This window comes from Onychostoma macrolepis, chromosome 14 (assembly GCF_012432095.1).
Source record: "Onychostoma macrolepis isolate SWU-2019 chromosome 14, ASM1243209v1, whole genome shotgun sequence".
NCBI classification, from domain to species: Eukaryota; Metazoa; Chordata; class Actinopteri; order Cypriniformes; family Cyprinidae; genus Onychostoma; species Onychostoma macrolepis.
The window spans coordinates 15,609,735-15,626,181 of NC_081168.1; the positions used below are offsets into that span (position 1 = coordinate 15,609,735).

General features: G+C 37.5%; 1 protein-coding gene across 1 annotated transcript; it reads right to left on the minus strand.

Moving 5' to 3' along the window:
• Window positions 1–995: 995 nt before the first annotated feature.
• Window positions 996–16,210, minus strand: scyl1 (SCY1-like, kinase-like 1). The gene is made up of 18 exons (XM_058798749.1): window positions 16,000–16,210; window positions 15,034–15,174; window positions 14,696–14,818; window positions 14,389–14,609; window positions 12,579–12,669; window positions 12,303–12,458; window positions 8,763–8,921; window positions 8,537–8,644; window positions 7,924–8,037; window positions 7,639–7,794; window positions 7,360–7,548; window positions 7,156–7,231; window positions 6,834–7,028; window positions 5,588–5,706; window positions 4,959–5,039; window positions 4,271–4,612; window positions 3,183–3,261; window positions 996–1,917 (listed from the first exon to the last, which is right to left on the minus strand). The coding sequence occupies exons 1-18, from the start codon at window positions 16,105–16,107 to the stop codon at window positions 1,793–1,795; spliced, it is 2,583 nt and encodes an 860-aa protein (XP_058654732.1). The 5' UTR covers window positions 16,108–16,210; the 3' UTR covers window positions 996–1,792.
• Window positions 16,211–16,447: the final 237 nt, after the last annotated feature.

The window sequence follows — 16,447 nt, forward strand, 5'->3', positions numbered from 1 at the left end:
GAGCAGTAGTATAAAAGCCAAGGAGAACTTCTCTCCAGAGCATGTCCTGTGTCCAGCCCAGCTTAGCGAAGCCTTTTGGAGTTCTGTATGGTTGTTATCTTCACTAATCTGAAGAACTGTTGACTAACTCTCTGTTGGTGCTACCTGCGTGATCTTTGTTGGGCCAGATATTGCAAGATACTTAGCCTACAGCTTTGCTGTTTAGCACTTATTTTGCATTTTCCCTGCTACCAACAGCTTAAGCTGTACTCTCTTGATTGATTGTTACCCTTTTGGGAGCTGTAGGGAGGTGGACGCCCTTTCTTTTGGACTGCATCTGTTTTCTCCCGTTTTGATGATTAATTTTGTTGTTGATTTCCTTTTTTATTTGACAGGTTTAGAAAGAATTTAACCCCCAGAATAGAAATGCTTTTGTTATTTTGGCAATGTTCCCCCTCCGGAAGTTTTTGCTTCCCTTTTAATTTAACTTCCCTTTGTTTGGAAGCTATTGTGTGCTCTCTGAGCTGTGAATAAAACCTGTTAAAGGGATCCTGTTGTAGTTGTTGTTATGCTGTGGCAGGGGCTTGGACAAATGCTCTCCTTAAATGCTTAATGTTGTTACGTTCTCTTTAAATCCCTAGCCACTTAAGACGTAACACAGGGTTATACCTCAAACTTTTTTTTACCAATAATTTTCCATGAATTTGTCATTTCTCATCAAGCCTTGTCATAAGGATTTTTAGAATTTTTTTTATTTTCTATAGAAAATATTGTATAGACAATTCAGCTAATTAAATATCTTAGAGCTGAACACTACCAGTGTTTTTAGGCCTGGGAACTATAATATTAAATTCCTTGATATTTGTAGATTTTTGATTACTGTAGAAAGTAAATCTCACCTCATCTTCTGTATTTCTGGAAGGCAACACTGTGTTTCTGGCAGTTCAATGAGACCTTTGTTACCATTTGCAGGACTAAGTTCTGTGCAACTGAGCAACACTATTCTGTACGGCACATTTCCAAAGACAGACTGCTCCTCTTTATTATAATACATATGAAGTTGGATTTTACATCTGTGTGTACAGTACATGAATTACCCCTTCTGAAAATATTGCACCAGATTTCACAGACCGTCTCATTAACTAAAATCATCTGTTGATTAGTTTATTTTACAACATAAGCAGTACCACCTACTAGGAACGCAAAAGAAGGCACAAACCAGAAATAACAAGCACATCCACCCTCACCCTGTCATATGGCAAACAAAGAAAGAACAAAACGCCTTTCATGAGTTACAATGTTTTTTTGGTCAAGTGAATCCTTTGTTTTGAAAATATTCATCTGTGTTTATACATGCACTAGTAATGGCATTGTTCCATCTAGGATCATGATTAAGTAACAGCTAACATGTTTGTGTTTTTCTGCATCATCCATTTTCATATATCCTCAAAGACCACATTCAGGGCAAAGTGGTCCTCAGTTAATGTATAATCAGTGTAGATCCATACAAAGATATCTAGGATTATATTGTTCAAATTTCCCTCGACTCCTAATAATCAAACCAGTGAGTTCATGCACACTCAGTAAACTATGATATTGTGTAATATAAAAATCATGGTACTGTAAGGAGAGAAAAGGAATATCATAGTTTAAGGTGTGTTAGCTGTTCCTCAGTCAGCAGACACGGCTGAATTTAAGTTCTTCCAAGTTGCCCAGCGTACAGACAGCTGTGAGCTCCATCACGGAATGTTTCTTTAAAATCTCGCAGTCCCTTCATCTTCAAAGAGTCAATGATCTGTTGTACCTCCAGTTATCAGTCCAGTTTGCGAGCGCCCAGTTTCAGAGGACCCTTTGCTGCCTTGCGCTCTGCCCGTTTGGCCTCCAGCTCCTTCCGCCGCTCTTCTCGCTTCTTCTTTGCTAATTCTGCTTTACTTAAACCTAAGGGAGTGAAAGCATGGTTATTTGAGATGCACTTTCTATTTTCTCTAACTGAAAGCACAATGAATGAATCTGTATTTTAATAGGCTGGTTAAAAAGTATAGTTCACCCAAAAATTTTAATTCTGTCATTAATTACTCACCCTTGTGTCGTTCCAAACCTGTAAGACCTTCGTTCATCTTCGGAGCACACAGAGATGCAAACAGGTACGGCGGAAAAAAGGTGAGAACGTTGAGCGGATCGGGGGCATGCTCCACACGAAATTTCTTTTAAAGATATTTGCTTTACATGCTCATTTGTAGTTACTTTAAGGTATTTTTTACAAATATTTTTCTATTACCTTATATGTCCAAAACAAATTTTTAACAAAATGTTATTTTATTTTTTTTACAAAAATCAAGACTGAATATATTTGGTCAAAATCCCATGTTATAAAAGATGAAGTGCTGTGCAGGCTATTTAAGACAATATTGGCTGATTAGATGGCAATACTGACCTAAAATGCAAAATGCTTGACCTCAAATACATAAAATATGACCCTTTTTAAACATATTTTTTGAAGAGTAAAGAAAATACAATACATAACTTATTGAAATAACCAGTTCTTTATTTACCCTTGTAAGACCCCCTTAAAAACACTTTCTCGTTGGATCCAAGCAAATCTCATAGGTGACCTACTTTTATCTCAAAAAAGTGAGTTGTCACTGATAGGTGAAGAAGTTTGCGTCTATGAACACAAATTAAGATATTTCTGATGAATTCCGAGAGCTTTCTGAGCCTCCCATAGACAGCAAGGATCCTAACACGATCAAGGCTCAGGAACGTAGCCAGGAGATCGTTAAAATAATCCATGTGACATCAGTGGTTCAACCGTAATTTTACAAAGCTACGAGAATGCTTTTTGTGCGCAAAGAAAACAAAAATAACAACTTTATTCAACAATTCGTCTGCTCCACGTCACCCTATAGCACCATTATGAAGAGCATCACATACGTAAACAAAGTACGCAATGTATGTACACGGATATGTTGTTTTCTTTCAGATTAAAGCATACACAACGTAAACAGCGTATCCGCGTACGGTGCTGCTGACAAAGAACAGCATATGTTGTTTACGTTCAGTGGATACGCTCCAGAATGGCTCTATAGGGTGACGGGTTACGGGTTTGGAACGACATGAGAGTGAGTGATTAATGACAGAATTTAAATTTTTGGGTGAACTATCCCTTTAAGTTCATAAACTGAAAAAAAAAAAAAGTCTCTGACCCTGATCTCCATCCAGTGACTCCCAGTTTTCTTCTGTTCCCCAGTCTCCTGCACTGTCCGCATCCCAGCCATCAGACTTCTGTGGACAAAAAACCACACATCACACATAAACATCATACACTGGGAGGGAACTATGATCCACAGGGTTCCCACACCTTGGTTAACTTCAAATTGAAGGACCTTTCAAGGACTTTCCAGGCCCAATACCCTCAAATTCAAGGACTTAATGTGGGGACACATTTCAAGTGAGAGAATTTCAAGGTTACATCGCGTCACCTTGTAAGATACATTGTTACAGTTTTCATGTGTCAAACAACTATGCAAAAAAACTATGCATTTATTTTTGGCCATATGACAGAAATCTGATATTTGTCGTATTTCTGTTTTGCATAAAATTGAGTAATATTTGGTACATACTATACTGTATTCTAAAATGATCTGATATTAACTTTTTCATGGATTTTATTGAAAAGAGCTTAGGCTCATGTAAGCAAAAGTTTTAAGATATATGAATATGCTTTTAAGTTTTTCTTGCCTCATGGCTTTACATTATCTTAACAAGCAAAGCAATTCAACATTACATCCTTTGGATCTCTGGCAAGTCATTCTTTGTAATCTTCTTTGGTGCGCCAAATATCTTGAAATTTGCATTTTCCAGTCATCACGTTTCAGCGGTTTCAGCCTATTTTTACAATGTTTCACGGTGTGTCTGTGAAACGTTGAGGTACCATCTTAGTAGTTTCGTGTGCGTGTGAACGTCAAGGCAATGAACAACACAAAGTACCTCACGTGGGAAACACTTAACGTAACGCATAAATGTGCAACGTAAATCAAGCAAGCTAGTATGCACAAAGTGTTGGCAAAATAACACATTAGCGGACCGGAGGGAATAATAATCCTTGAATATTTTCAAGGACCTGTATCTATGTTTGTTTATTTTCAAAAACTTTCCAGGGCCTTGAAAATTTTTAATCAGATTCACAAACTTTCAAGGATTTCAAGGACCCGTGGGAACCCTGGTTCCAGAATGGATTTCCGCCACCTTTAACAATTCACAATGAAAGGAAATACCTCAACCAGAGACTTACCGTAGTACTTCGCTGTGACACACTGGACAGCAGATCGGACGTTGTTGATTTTCCTTCTGCTCCATCCCAGTTATAATCGCTGGCCAATCGTACCCCTTCCTGCGCAGAGCTTAATCTGCCACTTTTTGGAGCTCCAGTTGAGGCTTTACTTTGAGGTGTTAGGTTGAAACTCTCAGCCAGACTTCCATCCTCATCCCAGTCATTACCCCAGCCCTCATCAGCAGGTGAACTTTGACCCTGACCATCTGCGTCTTTCTCATTAGACCAGCTGTCGTCTGCATCCCAGCCAGAGCTCCAATCAGAACTCTGCTTCTTTACTGCCTCTGAGGACTTCCGGCCCAACTATGGAAACATGGTAAGCTGTAGATTAGCCTTATTAATGGATAATACAGCATTTATTTGTTAAGTAACATTTGAATGAATAGAATTATCTCATTTGATCATTATATTGCAATGCACGTACAATATGCTCAGTATATTTTATAAAAATATATAAAGAGATCCCATCTCAGACAACCACTAGTAGAATGAATATGGATAAAAATCTGTCAAATTTTTCTATTAAGTAATTATAAGTATGGATATTGTATATATGTCCTCAACATTTGCACAAAGCAAACACTGAACAAATCAAGTAGGATAATAGTGATCTTTTATTCAATAAGCTACACTAATGCAAATCACTTACACTGCTTTTCTTCTGTGTTGATGACATTGCAGACCAATCAGAATGCCAATCATCTGGATCTGTTTGGACTTTTTCAGGGTCCTGTGGGTGCAGAGATAAGGAATTATTCAAATTAGGAGTGTAACGATAAATCGATTAATGGATCAATTCTGTGATTTTCCTAATGCATCGCAATTCTCTCTCGAGTTGATTCTGAACTTAGTTTTTAACAGCAGATGGCGCTCTAGGCTAGTCTTTAACTGCACACTCCGCTTGTGCTTTCAACTGAGTGGTTAAATGTACTTGCACCTCTGCTTTTATGATGCAAGAATGTAAACAACCCACTGTGAACACTTGTAATACATTTCAACCTTTTTGAACTTTATGAATGATTATTTTAAGTTCAAGTGGTGTGTGTGTAAGGAACTGAAAGCAAGCTGTTTCTAAAGCATGCAGTGCCATCTGCTGTTAAAACTAAGCTCAGAATCAATTTCAGAGAGAACTGCCATGCACTAGATTAATCGATTTATCGTTACACCCCTAATTCAAATTTCTCAGTATTCATGTGTAAGATCATTTTTAACACTATAAAATGTAAAGCACTGAAAAAACACCAGAGACTTTACATAATTTGAATAACCATCTTTCACCTCAAGGCTTCCCCAATCTTCATCTGGCCACCGATCCCCATCTGGCTCCACTGTCTCCTCATTTGATTTCTCTGATTTGATCCCACGTGCACCTGACGTCTGTGATCTCATTTCTGGCTCTAACAGGAAAAGCCGAAGTTGGTGAGATAATTAACTTGGTACCAGTCTTTTTAATGTTTATTTCTGCTCATAATCTTTTTGGGAAAAAATAGATTATGAGCATAAAATAAGATTGCTCCCTCTCTCTTCCTTTTGACTAGACTCTTATTATTATTATTATTATTGTATGTCTGTTTTTTATTTTTTTTGGTGTTTGTTGTTGTTTTGAATAGATGTGATGTGTGTAAAAAAAAAACAATGAAAAGTTGATAAAAAAAAAAAAAAAAGATTACAGATTAAAACTGTTTGGTAGGTTGAAAATTAGGTTATTAAAAACTGTATTTTTGTACATGTAAATACGCAACTCACTGAATGAAAGGGTTTTTCAATGTAAATTTGTAAAAACATTTTGTGGCAACTAGTTATATCATTTAGCTTCTTACTATTCAAGATTTACTTCCTCGATAATCTTCATTCTACTTCCTTTATATGCTTCACAAGAAATAACAGGAATTTTTACAATGGTTTTTTATTTATTTTTATTTTTTTTAAAGGTGCAGTGTGAAATATTTAGGAGGATCTACTGACAAAAATGCAATATAATATACATAACTATGTTTTCAGAGGTGTATAAAGAACTTACATAACGAACCGTTATGCTTTTATTAACTTAGAATGATCAATTCATATCTACATACACCGCGGGTCCTCTTACATGGAAGTCGCCACCATGTTTGTACAGTAGCCCTTACAGGACAAACAGAGCACGTTTCGTCACTATGTTGTTCTTGCGAATAAAACATGGACACAATGATGAACAAGTAACAATAATATTTGCAATAACATATCGATTTATTGAATAACTAAGTAAATATAATTCCTTCATTTACCTTTGTAAAGAAACCTCATTGCTGGCTACTCTCTGCTGACATCTTAGCCCTGTATCGGCCACCATAGCTTCTTTAAATGGAGGGGTGAACGGGACTGAGTCGTTGGTTGTAATTCGCAACCTCGACCACTAGATGCCGCTAAAATTTACACACTGCACCTTTAAATGAGACACCCTTGATGTATATGCATATGACAAATGTGACCTCCAGAGGGCGCAGCCTTTGAAATGAAACATAGCTTTTGTTTTGTTGCACACCTTTGCTTGAAGTATTTGTGGGTACTGGTCCAGCAGCAGGTTGAGGAGCGGGGCTGTTTTCAGCAGGTGGTGCCTCCGAACCAGCCGGAGCATTTCGGATGAGTTTGGAGGTGAGAGATGAGACACCTGTTACCGCCCATCCTGCCCATGTAGCAGCTGAGCCTCCTGTCTGCGCTGATGCAGACACATCCTTTTCTGCGATTTAACCGTTAGCATAATTTTTATTCAATTACCTTCATTTGAGAAGACTGAATTTAAAAAAAAACATTTTCGAGTAAACTATCCCTTTAATGGACAAAATATGCTTTTAAAAACATCATACCTATTTCAGCTAGTTTAGAGGGGTCTTCAGAAACTGTCTCCAGCTTACTGAGGAAACTTTTTATGGCTTTGAACGCCTACAGGAACAGAAATATTTAAGAAATTGTCTCTTTCAAAAATGATGGATTACATACCCGAACCACAGAACATATAAATAGATATTGTATCAGTCCTGTTCTGTCTATAAGTTGTGCATTTTCTTTACCTGATCTCTGACGTTTTTGTCTGGGTCCACAGTCAGTGTGCACAGTGTGGGCAGAATACGATTGGCGCTTTCTGCCACACTATAGTACTGATGTGTGGCAGCAAACCCCAGCACACCTGCTGCACGCGAGGCAGGAAACGGGTCTTTAGATGCCCGTGAGAATGCAGAGATTAATACACGCTGGCGCATCTGAGAAAAAAGCATTGGAAAAAAGATTGTCATTGAGAGAAAACAATATGCCTGAACAAGTGAAGGATTATGGGTTTTAGATGCAGTTACCCCAGCATTGAGGTAGGGGGCAATTTTGCCCAGGCAAACGGTGGTGTTGCAGCGGATGGGGCCCTGATCGTCCCGAGCCTGGAGTCGTGCAAAGTGACGCATCAACTCTTGATTTAAATTGGTTTCATTTAATTTAGGGGCCAACAGTAGCATGGACTACAGGAGAAAAAGAAATTAAAAAGAAACATCATTTAAGTGTTTGCTAAATGCATAAATATGCCAACATCAGTTACATTGACAGTGTCAAAACACTGGAAAGGAGAGAAGATAGGAGCATACAAATACCTTTACAGTCTGTTCTCGGATGGCAGGGTTTGTGTCTGTGAAGCCATGAACCACGTGTGGAAATATCTGCGAGTTAACTGCTGCTTCATTCAAATACTGTATAAACTGCTCCATCTGGTAAAAAGAGAGACAAACAGAAAAAAGAATACAATTAGAACTGAGAGTGTAGAAGTGTGTATGATAGACAGCTTGGGTAAGACTTTGGTATGACTAAACTCGGTAACACTTTATTTCGATAGTCCACTTTAGACATTCTACTAACAGTAAGTAACTTTGTAGCTACATGTCAACTAGCAGTCATTAGAGTATTAGTAGACTGTCTGCTTAATATCTTCTAACACTTTATTTTGATGAGTCCACAACATACAACATACTGAGTATGAGAAACTTTGCAAGTATATGTCAACTTATTCTACTAACCCTAAACCTACCCTACTGAGAGTTAGTAGACATATAGTTGCAAATGAATGAGAATTAGTTGACATGTAGTTACAAAGTTACTTATAGTTAGTAGAATGTCTAAAGTGGACTATCAAAATAAAGTGCAACCCTAAACTCTAATGTAGAAAACTCTTACGAAAGCTACATAAAGCAATGAAGTGATGTTGTATACCTGCTGTAGCAGTCGTATCCTCATGGCACGGTCGGTAGAGGAGAACATCTTCACTATGACTGGGATGATTTTCTGCTGGTACTCCTCAGCTGACAAATACTTCCCTACCTAACACAAACAACATATCAGGACTGTATTAAAGTAACTTAAACTTTTTGTTTAAGATGCTTTAAAGATAATGTACAACATGTTTAAGTGTTAATGCAATACCCAAAATGTCTATCACCTTAAATAATGGTGTGAGGACGACAGCACCAGCATTGCCGAACTCGAAGGCTGTAAGGAGCTGAGGCAGCACTTTATGTTTACAGAAATCTTCAGGAAACGAGTCGAGATTCTCACTTAGGTCCTGGAAAAATTGCTGCTTCTCTGCAGGTTCTTTAATCTACATGAACACATAAACAAACAGGCATTTAGATGACTTGACTGACCTAAACTTATGATAATAATCACATTACAGTATTAATGAAAACACATAAAAACAACACAAACCCATACAGACAAAATCACAACACACACAAATAGCCTGATTATTCTACATACCGTTTTATCATTTTACATTAAATATTTATAACATCTGAATTATTCATTTATCAAAGCATTTTCATCAATATACAGTAGTGATCAGAATTATTGGCACCCTTGGTAAATATGATCAAAGGAGGCTGTGAAAATTAATCTGCATTGTTAATCCTTTTGATCTATTATTTAAAAAAATTCACAAAAATCTAACCTTTCATTGGATAATAAGAATTTTAAATGGGGAGAAATATCATTATTGAAATAAATGTTTTTCTCAAATACACGTTGGACAATTATTGGTACCCCTAGAAATTCTTATGAGTAAAATATCTCTAAAGTATATTCCCATTCATATTCACAATTTTGAGCACTCCAGGGTGATTATGAACATGAAATTATCCAGCCATGGCTTCCTGTTTCACAGAAATATAAATAGCAGGGAAAACAAAGCCCAAATTCCCTTAATCATCCATCACAATGAGAAAAAACAAAGAATATATTTCTGATGTGCAGATAAGATAATTGAGCTTCACAAATTAGTGAAGTGGCTTTAAGAAAAGAGCTAGAGCAGTGAAAATTCCCATTTCCACCATCAGGGCAATAATTAAGAATTTCCAATCAACATAAAATATTATGAAACTGCCTGGAAGAGGACGTGTGTCTATATCGTCCTAATGCACGGTGAGTAGGAGAGTTTGAGTGGCTAAAGACTCTCCAATGACCACAGCTGAAGAATTGCAGAAAATAGTTGAGTCTCGTAGGTCAGAAATTGTCAAACAGCCCCTACATCACCACATGTTGTTTGGGAGGGTTTCAAGATAAATTCTCCTAGCTCATCCAAAAACAGTCTCCAGCATATTCAGTTATCAGACACGACTGGAACTTCAAATGGGACTGGCTTCTATGGTCAGATGAAACTAAAAAATGAGCTTGTTAGCAGCAAACACTCAAGATGGGTTTGGTGAACACAGGGATAAAAAGTACCCCATGTGTACAATGAAATATACTGCTGTATTTTTGATGTTGTGGGCCTATATTTCTGCTGGAGGTCCTGAACATCTTGACACTTGGCATCACTGATTCTATCAAATACCAACAGACAAAAAAAAAAAAACAATACGTGACTGACTCTGTTAGAAATCTTATAATGGGCCATGTTTGGATCTTCCAACCGTACAATAATCAAAACACAAACCTAAAAAACAACACAAAAATGGGTCACTGAGCACAAAACCAAGCTTCTGCTGGCCATTCCAGTCCTCTGACATGAACCTTGCAGAAAATGAGTGGTGAACTGAAGAGAAGAAGCACTAACATGGAGCTGTGAATCTAAAGGGTCTGGAGTGATTCTGGATGAAGGAATGGTCTCTGATCTCTTGTCAGGTGTTCTCTAACCTCATCAGGCATTATAGGAGAAAAGTTTGAGCTGTTAAACTGGCAAATGGAGGTTTCAAAAAGTATTGAATAAAAGGGTGCTGTTAATTGTAGGCAATGTGTATAAGAGGAAAAAAAAAATTCATAATGATATTTCCCCCATTTTAAATTCTTATTATCCAATGAAAGGTTAGATTTTTGTACATTTTTTAAATAATAGATCAAAAGGATTAACAATGCAGATTAATTTTCACAGCCTTCTTTGATCATATTTACCAAGGGTGCCAATAATTCTGACCACTACTGTACATTACTGTTCAAATATTTGAGGGTGGTTCTGCAAGGAATTAATGCATTAAATCGATGATAGATGGCAATAAAGACGTTCACATCACATGATAAGATTTTGGTTGCACTTTTTTTTACAATACATGCTCTAACATGTACTTACAATGTACTTACAGTGTACCTACCTAAGAAAGTGCTGGTAACAAGGTAACTACATGGGGTAGGGTTAGGTTTAGAGGTAGGTTCAGGGTTAGTACCTAGTTATTGTAATTACAATAATAAGTACATAGTATGTACATGAGTAACAGGACTGTGAAATAAAGTGCTACCAAGATTTCTATTTAGGGATGTTCATTTTAACCGTTTAACCGTTAACCGACCGATAAGAATTTTGACCGATTAATACAATCAGTTAAACGGTTTAAAGTCACTTATTTATTTATTTTTTCAGTAATTTATCAAGATATTTTAAAAGGTTTACTGCATGGTTATAATAAGCTACGCGTATAAAAACAACAACAACAAAAAACAAACAAACAAAAATAACGTTTTTTAGAGAGAGAAAAAAAAACAAGTCGCATTTTATTATTTCATTCAGATAGGCCAACGCGAATTACAAATACTATAATAAACACTGTAAACATAGCTATGCTATTTTAGTTCCCCTCACTTCTCAACAAATCCTTTCAATTAACAGTAGGCTATTTAGAAAAGAACAAGAATTAAAAAATGTAAGATATAGCGACAAACCAAAACGAATTAAGGCTAAAACGAAACTGAAACCAATGTTGGGTCTCTCGTTCGACACAAAATCAAATGTTTCCGTATTCGCAATGTATTTGAATGCCAAAATATTATTTACCTTTTATGTACAGGCCTACTTCACTCACGTTCCAATATCCACGTAAAACAAAATGTTTTGCATAACTTCATGGCGGTACGGTGATAATTTAACGGCACAGATTTTACTACATATTTAAACTGAGCAGTGTTTTTTTTCCCATATGTTTGACTGATTGTTTTTTTTATATAATGATAATGAACAGGCTGCATTGTCAAAGTAGAATGCTTAACCGTGTGCGCGCATGCGGCGCTGGAGCAATCACTTGATTTTTTTTTTTTTTTTCCTTCTAACAGTGGAAGCAACTACTCTTTTTAGTCATGAAGATAATCGGAATTGTAAAAGGTTAGGGTTGTTTACTGCTTTTTGCACATGTAAAATTAATCCCCCGAAAACAAATGTTAGTATTTTTAATGGGTCACAGACACTTATTCTTTCTAATTTAATTTTAGTTCTAATTTAAAATAATCTTGTCGGTTAACGGTTAATAATCGGTTAACGAGCATCGGTTGTCGGTTAGGAAAAATAACCGAAATGAACATCCCTATTTCTATTCATCAAAGAATCCTGAAGAGATTCCAAAAAATATTACGCAACACAGTTGTTTTCAATACTGGTAATAAGAAATGTCTCGAGGCCCAAATCAGCATATTAGAATTACCAACACCAAAATTTTGAATGCTAGTGTAATGCAACACAACACAGGCTCACACAAAAAGACAAACACAACTGTTTAAATACCTGTATCTCTTCCAGAAACAGACAGCTCTCTACAAAGCTGTTGTTCATAAAGCCTCCAGGAGATCTGCAGTTCAGTAAGAAACGTGCAGGGTTGGGACGAATCTTTGGGTTTGCTCCCACTAACTCACAGTAATGCGGCACTAACAGCTTTGGAATCTGTAAGAAGTAAAGAAAGTGATTTGAAAGACTCTTGAGCATAAATAGCTTTTATTCTATATGTAATAATCAAAACTACTGTAGAAAGTCGTTATTGCACAACTAGCTATGATCTTGTACCTTGCCGAGAGATCGTAACGAGGAGGCACGTGATAAAGTTCCATTAAATACTTCCCAAATGAGACAACCCAGACGCCACACGTCCCCTGTCCTGAGATTGTACAGACACAACAATAAGCTACAGTTTACTAAATATGCATTTTACAAAAACTTTTAGATCTTGATTGAAAGTCAAGTCAATTTAAAATGTAATAACTTATAGGACATATACAGGTGCTGGTCATATAATTAGAATATCATCAAAAAGTTGATTTATTTCACTAATTCCATTCAAAAAGTGAAACTTGTATATTATATTCATTCATTACACACAGACTGATATATTTCAAATGTTTATTCTTTTAATTTTGATGATTAGAGCTTACAGCTCATGAAAGTCAAAAATCAGTATCTCAAAATATTTGAATATTTACATTTGAGTTTGAATTAATGACCATCCCTACAGAATAAATTCTGGGTATCTCTTGTTCTTTGAAACCACAATAATGGAGAAGACTGCTGACTTGGCAATGATCCAGAAGACGAACATTGACGCCCTCCACAAAGAGGGTAAGTCACAGAGGGTCATTACTGAAAGGTGTGGCTGTTTACAGAGTGCTGTATCAAAGCTTATTAAATGCAAAGTTGACTGGAAGGAATAATTTGGGTAGGAAAAGGTGCACAAGCAACAGGGATGACTGCAAGCTTGAGAATACAGTCAAGCAAAGCTGATTCAAACACTTGTGAGAGCTTCACAGGGAGTGAACTGAAGCTGGAGTCAGTGCATCAAGAGTCACCACGCTCAGATGTCTTCAGGAAAAGGGCTACCAAGCCACTTCTGAACCAGAGACAACGTCAGAAGCATCTTAACTGGGCTGTGGAGAAAAAGAACTGGACTGTTGCTCAGTGGTCCAAAGTCCTCTTTTCAGATGAAAGTAAATTTTGCATTTCATTTGGAAATCAAGGTCCCAGAGTCTGAAGGAAGAGTGGAGAGGCACAGAATCCATGTTGCTTGAAGTCCAGTGTGAAGTTTCCACAGTCAGTGATGATTTGGGCTGCCATGTCATCTGCTGGTGTTGGTCCACTGTGTTTTCTGAAGTCCACAGTCAACGCAGCCATCTACCAGGAAATTTTAGAGCACTTCATGCTTCCTTCTGCTGACAAGCTTTATGGAGATGCTGATTTCATTTTCCAACAGGACTTGGCACCTGCACACAGTGCCAAAGCAACCAGTATCTGGTTTAAGGACCATGGTATCCCTGTTCTTAATTGGCCAGCAAACTCGCCTGACCTGAACCCCATAGAGAATCTATGGGGTATTGTCAAGAGGAAGATGAGAGACACCAGACCCAACAATGCAGAAGAGGAAGAGCTGAAGGCCACTATCAGAGAAACCTGGGCTCTCATAACACCTGAGCAGTGCCACAGACTGATCGACTCCATGCCACGCCGCATTGCTGCAGTAATTCAGGCAAAAGGAGCCCCAACTACGTATTGAGTGCTGTACATGCTCATACTTTTCATTTTCATACTTTTCAGTTGGCCAAGATTTCTAAAAATCCTTTCTTTGTATTGGTCTTAAGTAATATTCTAATATTCTGAGATACTGAATTTGGGATTTTCCTTAGTTGTCAGTTATAATCATCAAAATTAAAAGAAATAAACATTTGAAATATATCAGTCTGTGTGTAATGAATGAATATAATATACAAGTTTCACTTTTTGAATGGAATTAGTGAAATAAATCAACTTTTTGATGATATTCTAATTATATGACCAGCACCTGTACATGAATAAAGAGAACTCGAGAATAAGAGATTTCTGCCTGTACCATTTATCTCCACCACTGCCAGGGCTCTCCGGAGGGTCATATCTCTCCAAGTCAGGGTTGATCACTTTAGGTGGCGGTAAGGAAGTAGAGTCTCCCTGGTCTGAAGTCACATGATCCAACCCTCCAAGTTTCCATTCACCAGCACGGTCCACAAAGACGGCCCACATGCCCAAGTTATTATGGTTGAGATGGCAATCGTTCACCAAGAAGCTTAGTGCTTTCTGATGGGAAAGAGTGACAGCAAACTGGCAAATTTAACTAATGATTGAACAATAATTTCATTTTAGTCCATGACTTCACAACTTACGACAATTTGATGAAGACCCCATGACACCTCTAAATCACTCGCACCACCCTTCTCCGCCTGGAGCTTCAGGTGAGCAGCCAGAGTCGTCACTGGCTCTGTGACGATGTACAAGCTTTTCTCTGTCTGACGTCAAACAGGAAAAGACAGGAGTTTTCATAAAAATGGCTTTTTAACAATTCTTGACCGTCAAAAGTTTGTGTATATTTAACTGACAAGGGGTTACATTCACAAAGCTCACCTCAACCTGAATAATCAAGATGAAGCATTGCTTCAAGAGAACAACCCCCTTGTGATTCATCACCACACTGATAAACAACATCATTTCATGAGAACCTTACCTCCAACCCATCTACATAAGACAAGATGTTGGGATGTCTGAGAGTTTTTGTGCGTTTGAAAGCTGCTTTAGCCAGCTGTGTCTGCTCCTCTGTTCCCTGGGAAACCTCAAACATGAAGACTGACACTGGCTCACCAGTCGTCTGGAATAAAGGTGGGGTACTGGTTAACTTAAGTTACAATTCATCTATATTTGGTCAAGAAGACGAGTGCAATTAAGAGTTGGAAAACCAGAATGTCCTGATTATACTGACTAGTCTTCCAATGAACGAAACTACTGATATATAAACTTTAGTCAATCACATTACAGTAAGAAGCCTCCCTGATGTTTCAGCTGCAAATATAATACTGATCAGAAGATTATCAGACAGAGATGATCAGATAGTTACTGATGCCTGCCAGTAAACTTAGTAAATGACGATCTGATACAATTACTGATATGACATAGGTAATTCTGGTGAATGATGACGTGATACAGTAATTAATATGGCACATCAGGACACGTGTACAGTAAATACAAACAGTGCACCTTTCTCAGCAATTTATATGATCATACATAATACAACGAGCGATGGCAGTGTAACACTCCAACTAAAAAAAAAGGAAACACATAAAAAAATTAATACTAACAATTGTACTTAGTCATACAATCATTATTAAGCCGTTTAATGTGTCTGCAGTTTTCTGTTGACGTGGCCACAGGAACGATACATAATATGGTGCAAAGATGACAAAAGAACCCTAGTTTGTGTTATAAGTGGGCCTTTTATTAAAACAAATGCGCCTCTAAAGATATTTAGTACTGCCTATTAAAACATATAATCCTACATAGAATTTCAGGGTGTTTAGAGCTTTTTACATTAGCTTTACCGCGCAATGCTAAGCGGGATGTAGCTAAACTTTAGACCGAGGCTTCAGCGGCCTGCTGCGACACTATATGCTTTATATTATGTGTCAAGTCTTTTTACCTTGCGCTTGCCCCGACTAAGGGTCCATATTCCTGACTTTTCTTGGTTTTCGGGTAAAATCTCATAGTTGAAGTCTTTGATAGGATCCCGTGCGAAAAAGGACCACATCCTTCCCCGTCAATCCAGCCTACGATGTTGCTGCAGGACGCAGAGCGAACCAACAGAGAGCGCACCTGCTCCGCGACAAACAAGCCACCAGGCCATGTGACACATCGAGTCCACTAGATCCTGTTTGTACATCTCAGTTTTCACCTATAATGTTTGATACATTTGGAGAACATCTGACAAGAGATCAGAGACCATTCCTTCATCCAGAATCACTCCAGACCCTTCCTAGCGTCTTCTCTTCAGTTCACCCCACTCATTTTCTATAGGGTTCAGGTCAGGAGACTGTTATTAGTTATTATTAAAATGTATATAATTATTATTATTTATGTTTGTTTTTGGA

Bases quoted from the DNA above. Each gene is read 5' to 3' on its own strand.
- scyl1 (XM_058798749.1), bottom strand. From the start codon at position 16,107: ATGTGGTCCTTTTTCGCACGGGATCCTATCAAAGACTTCAACTATGAG. The intron at 7,795-7,923 runs GTATTTGTATGC...TTTCTCCTGTAG, and splicing joins TCCGAGAACAGACTGTAAAG to TCCATGCTACTGTTGGCCCC. The intron at 7,232-7,359 runs GTAAAGAAAATG...CTGTTCCTGTAG, and splicing joins ACAAAAACGTCAGAGATCAG to GCGTTCAAAGCCATAAAAAG.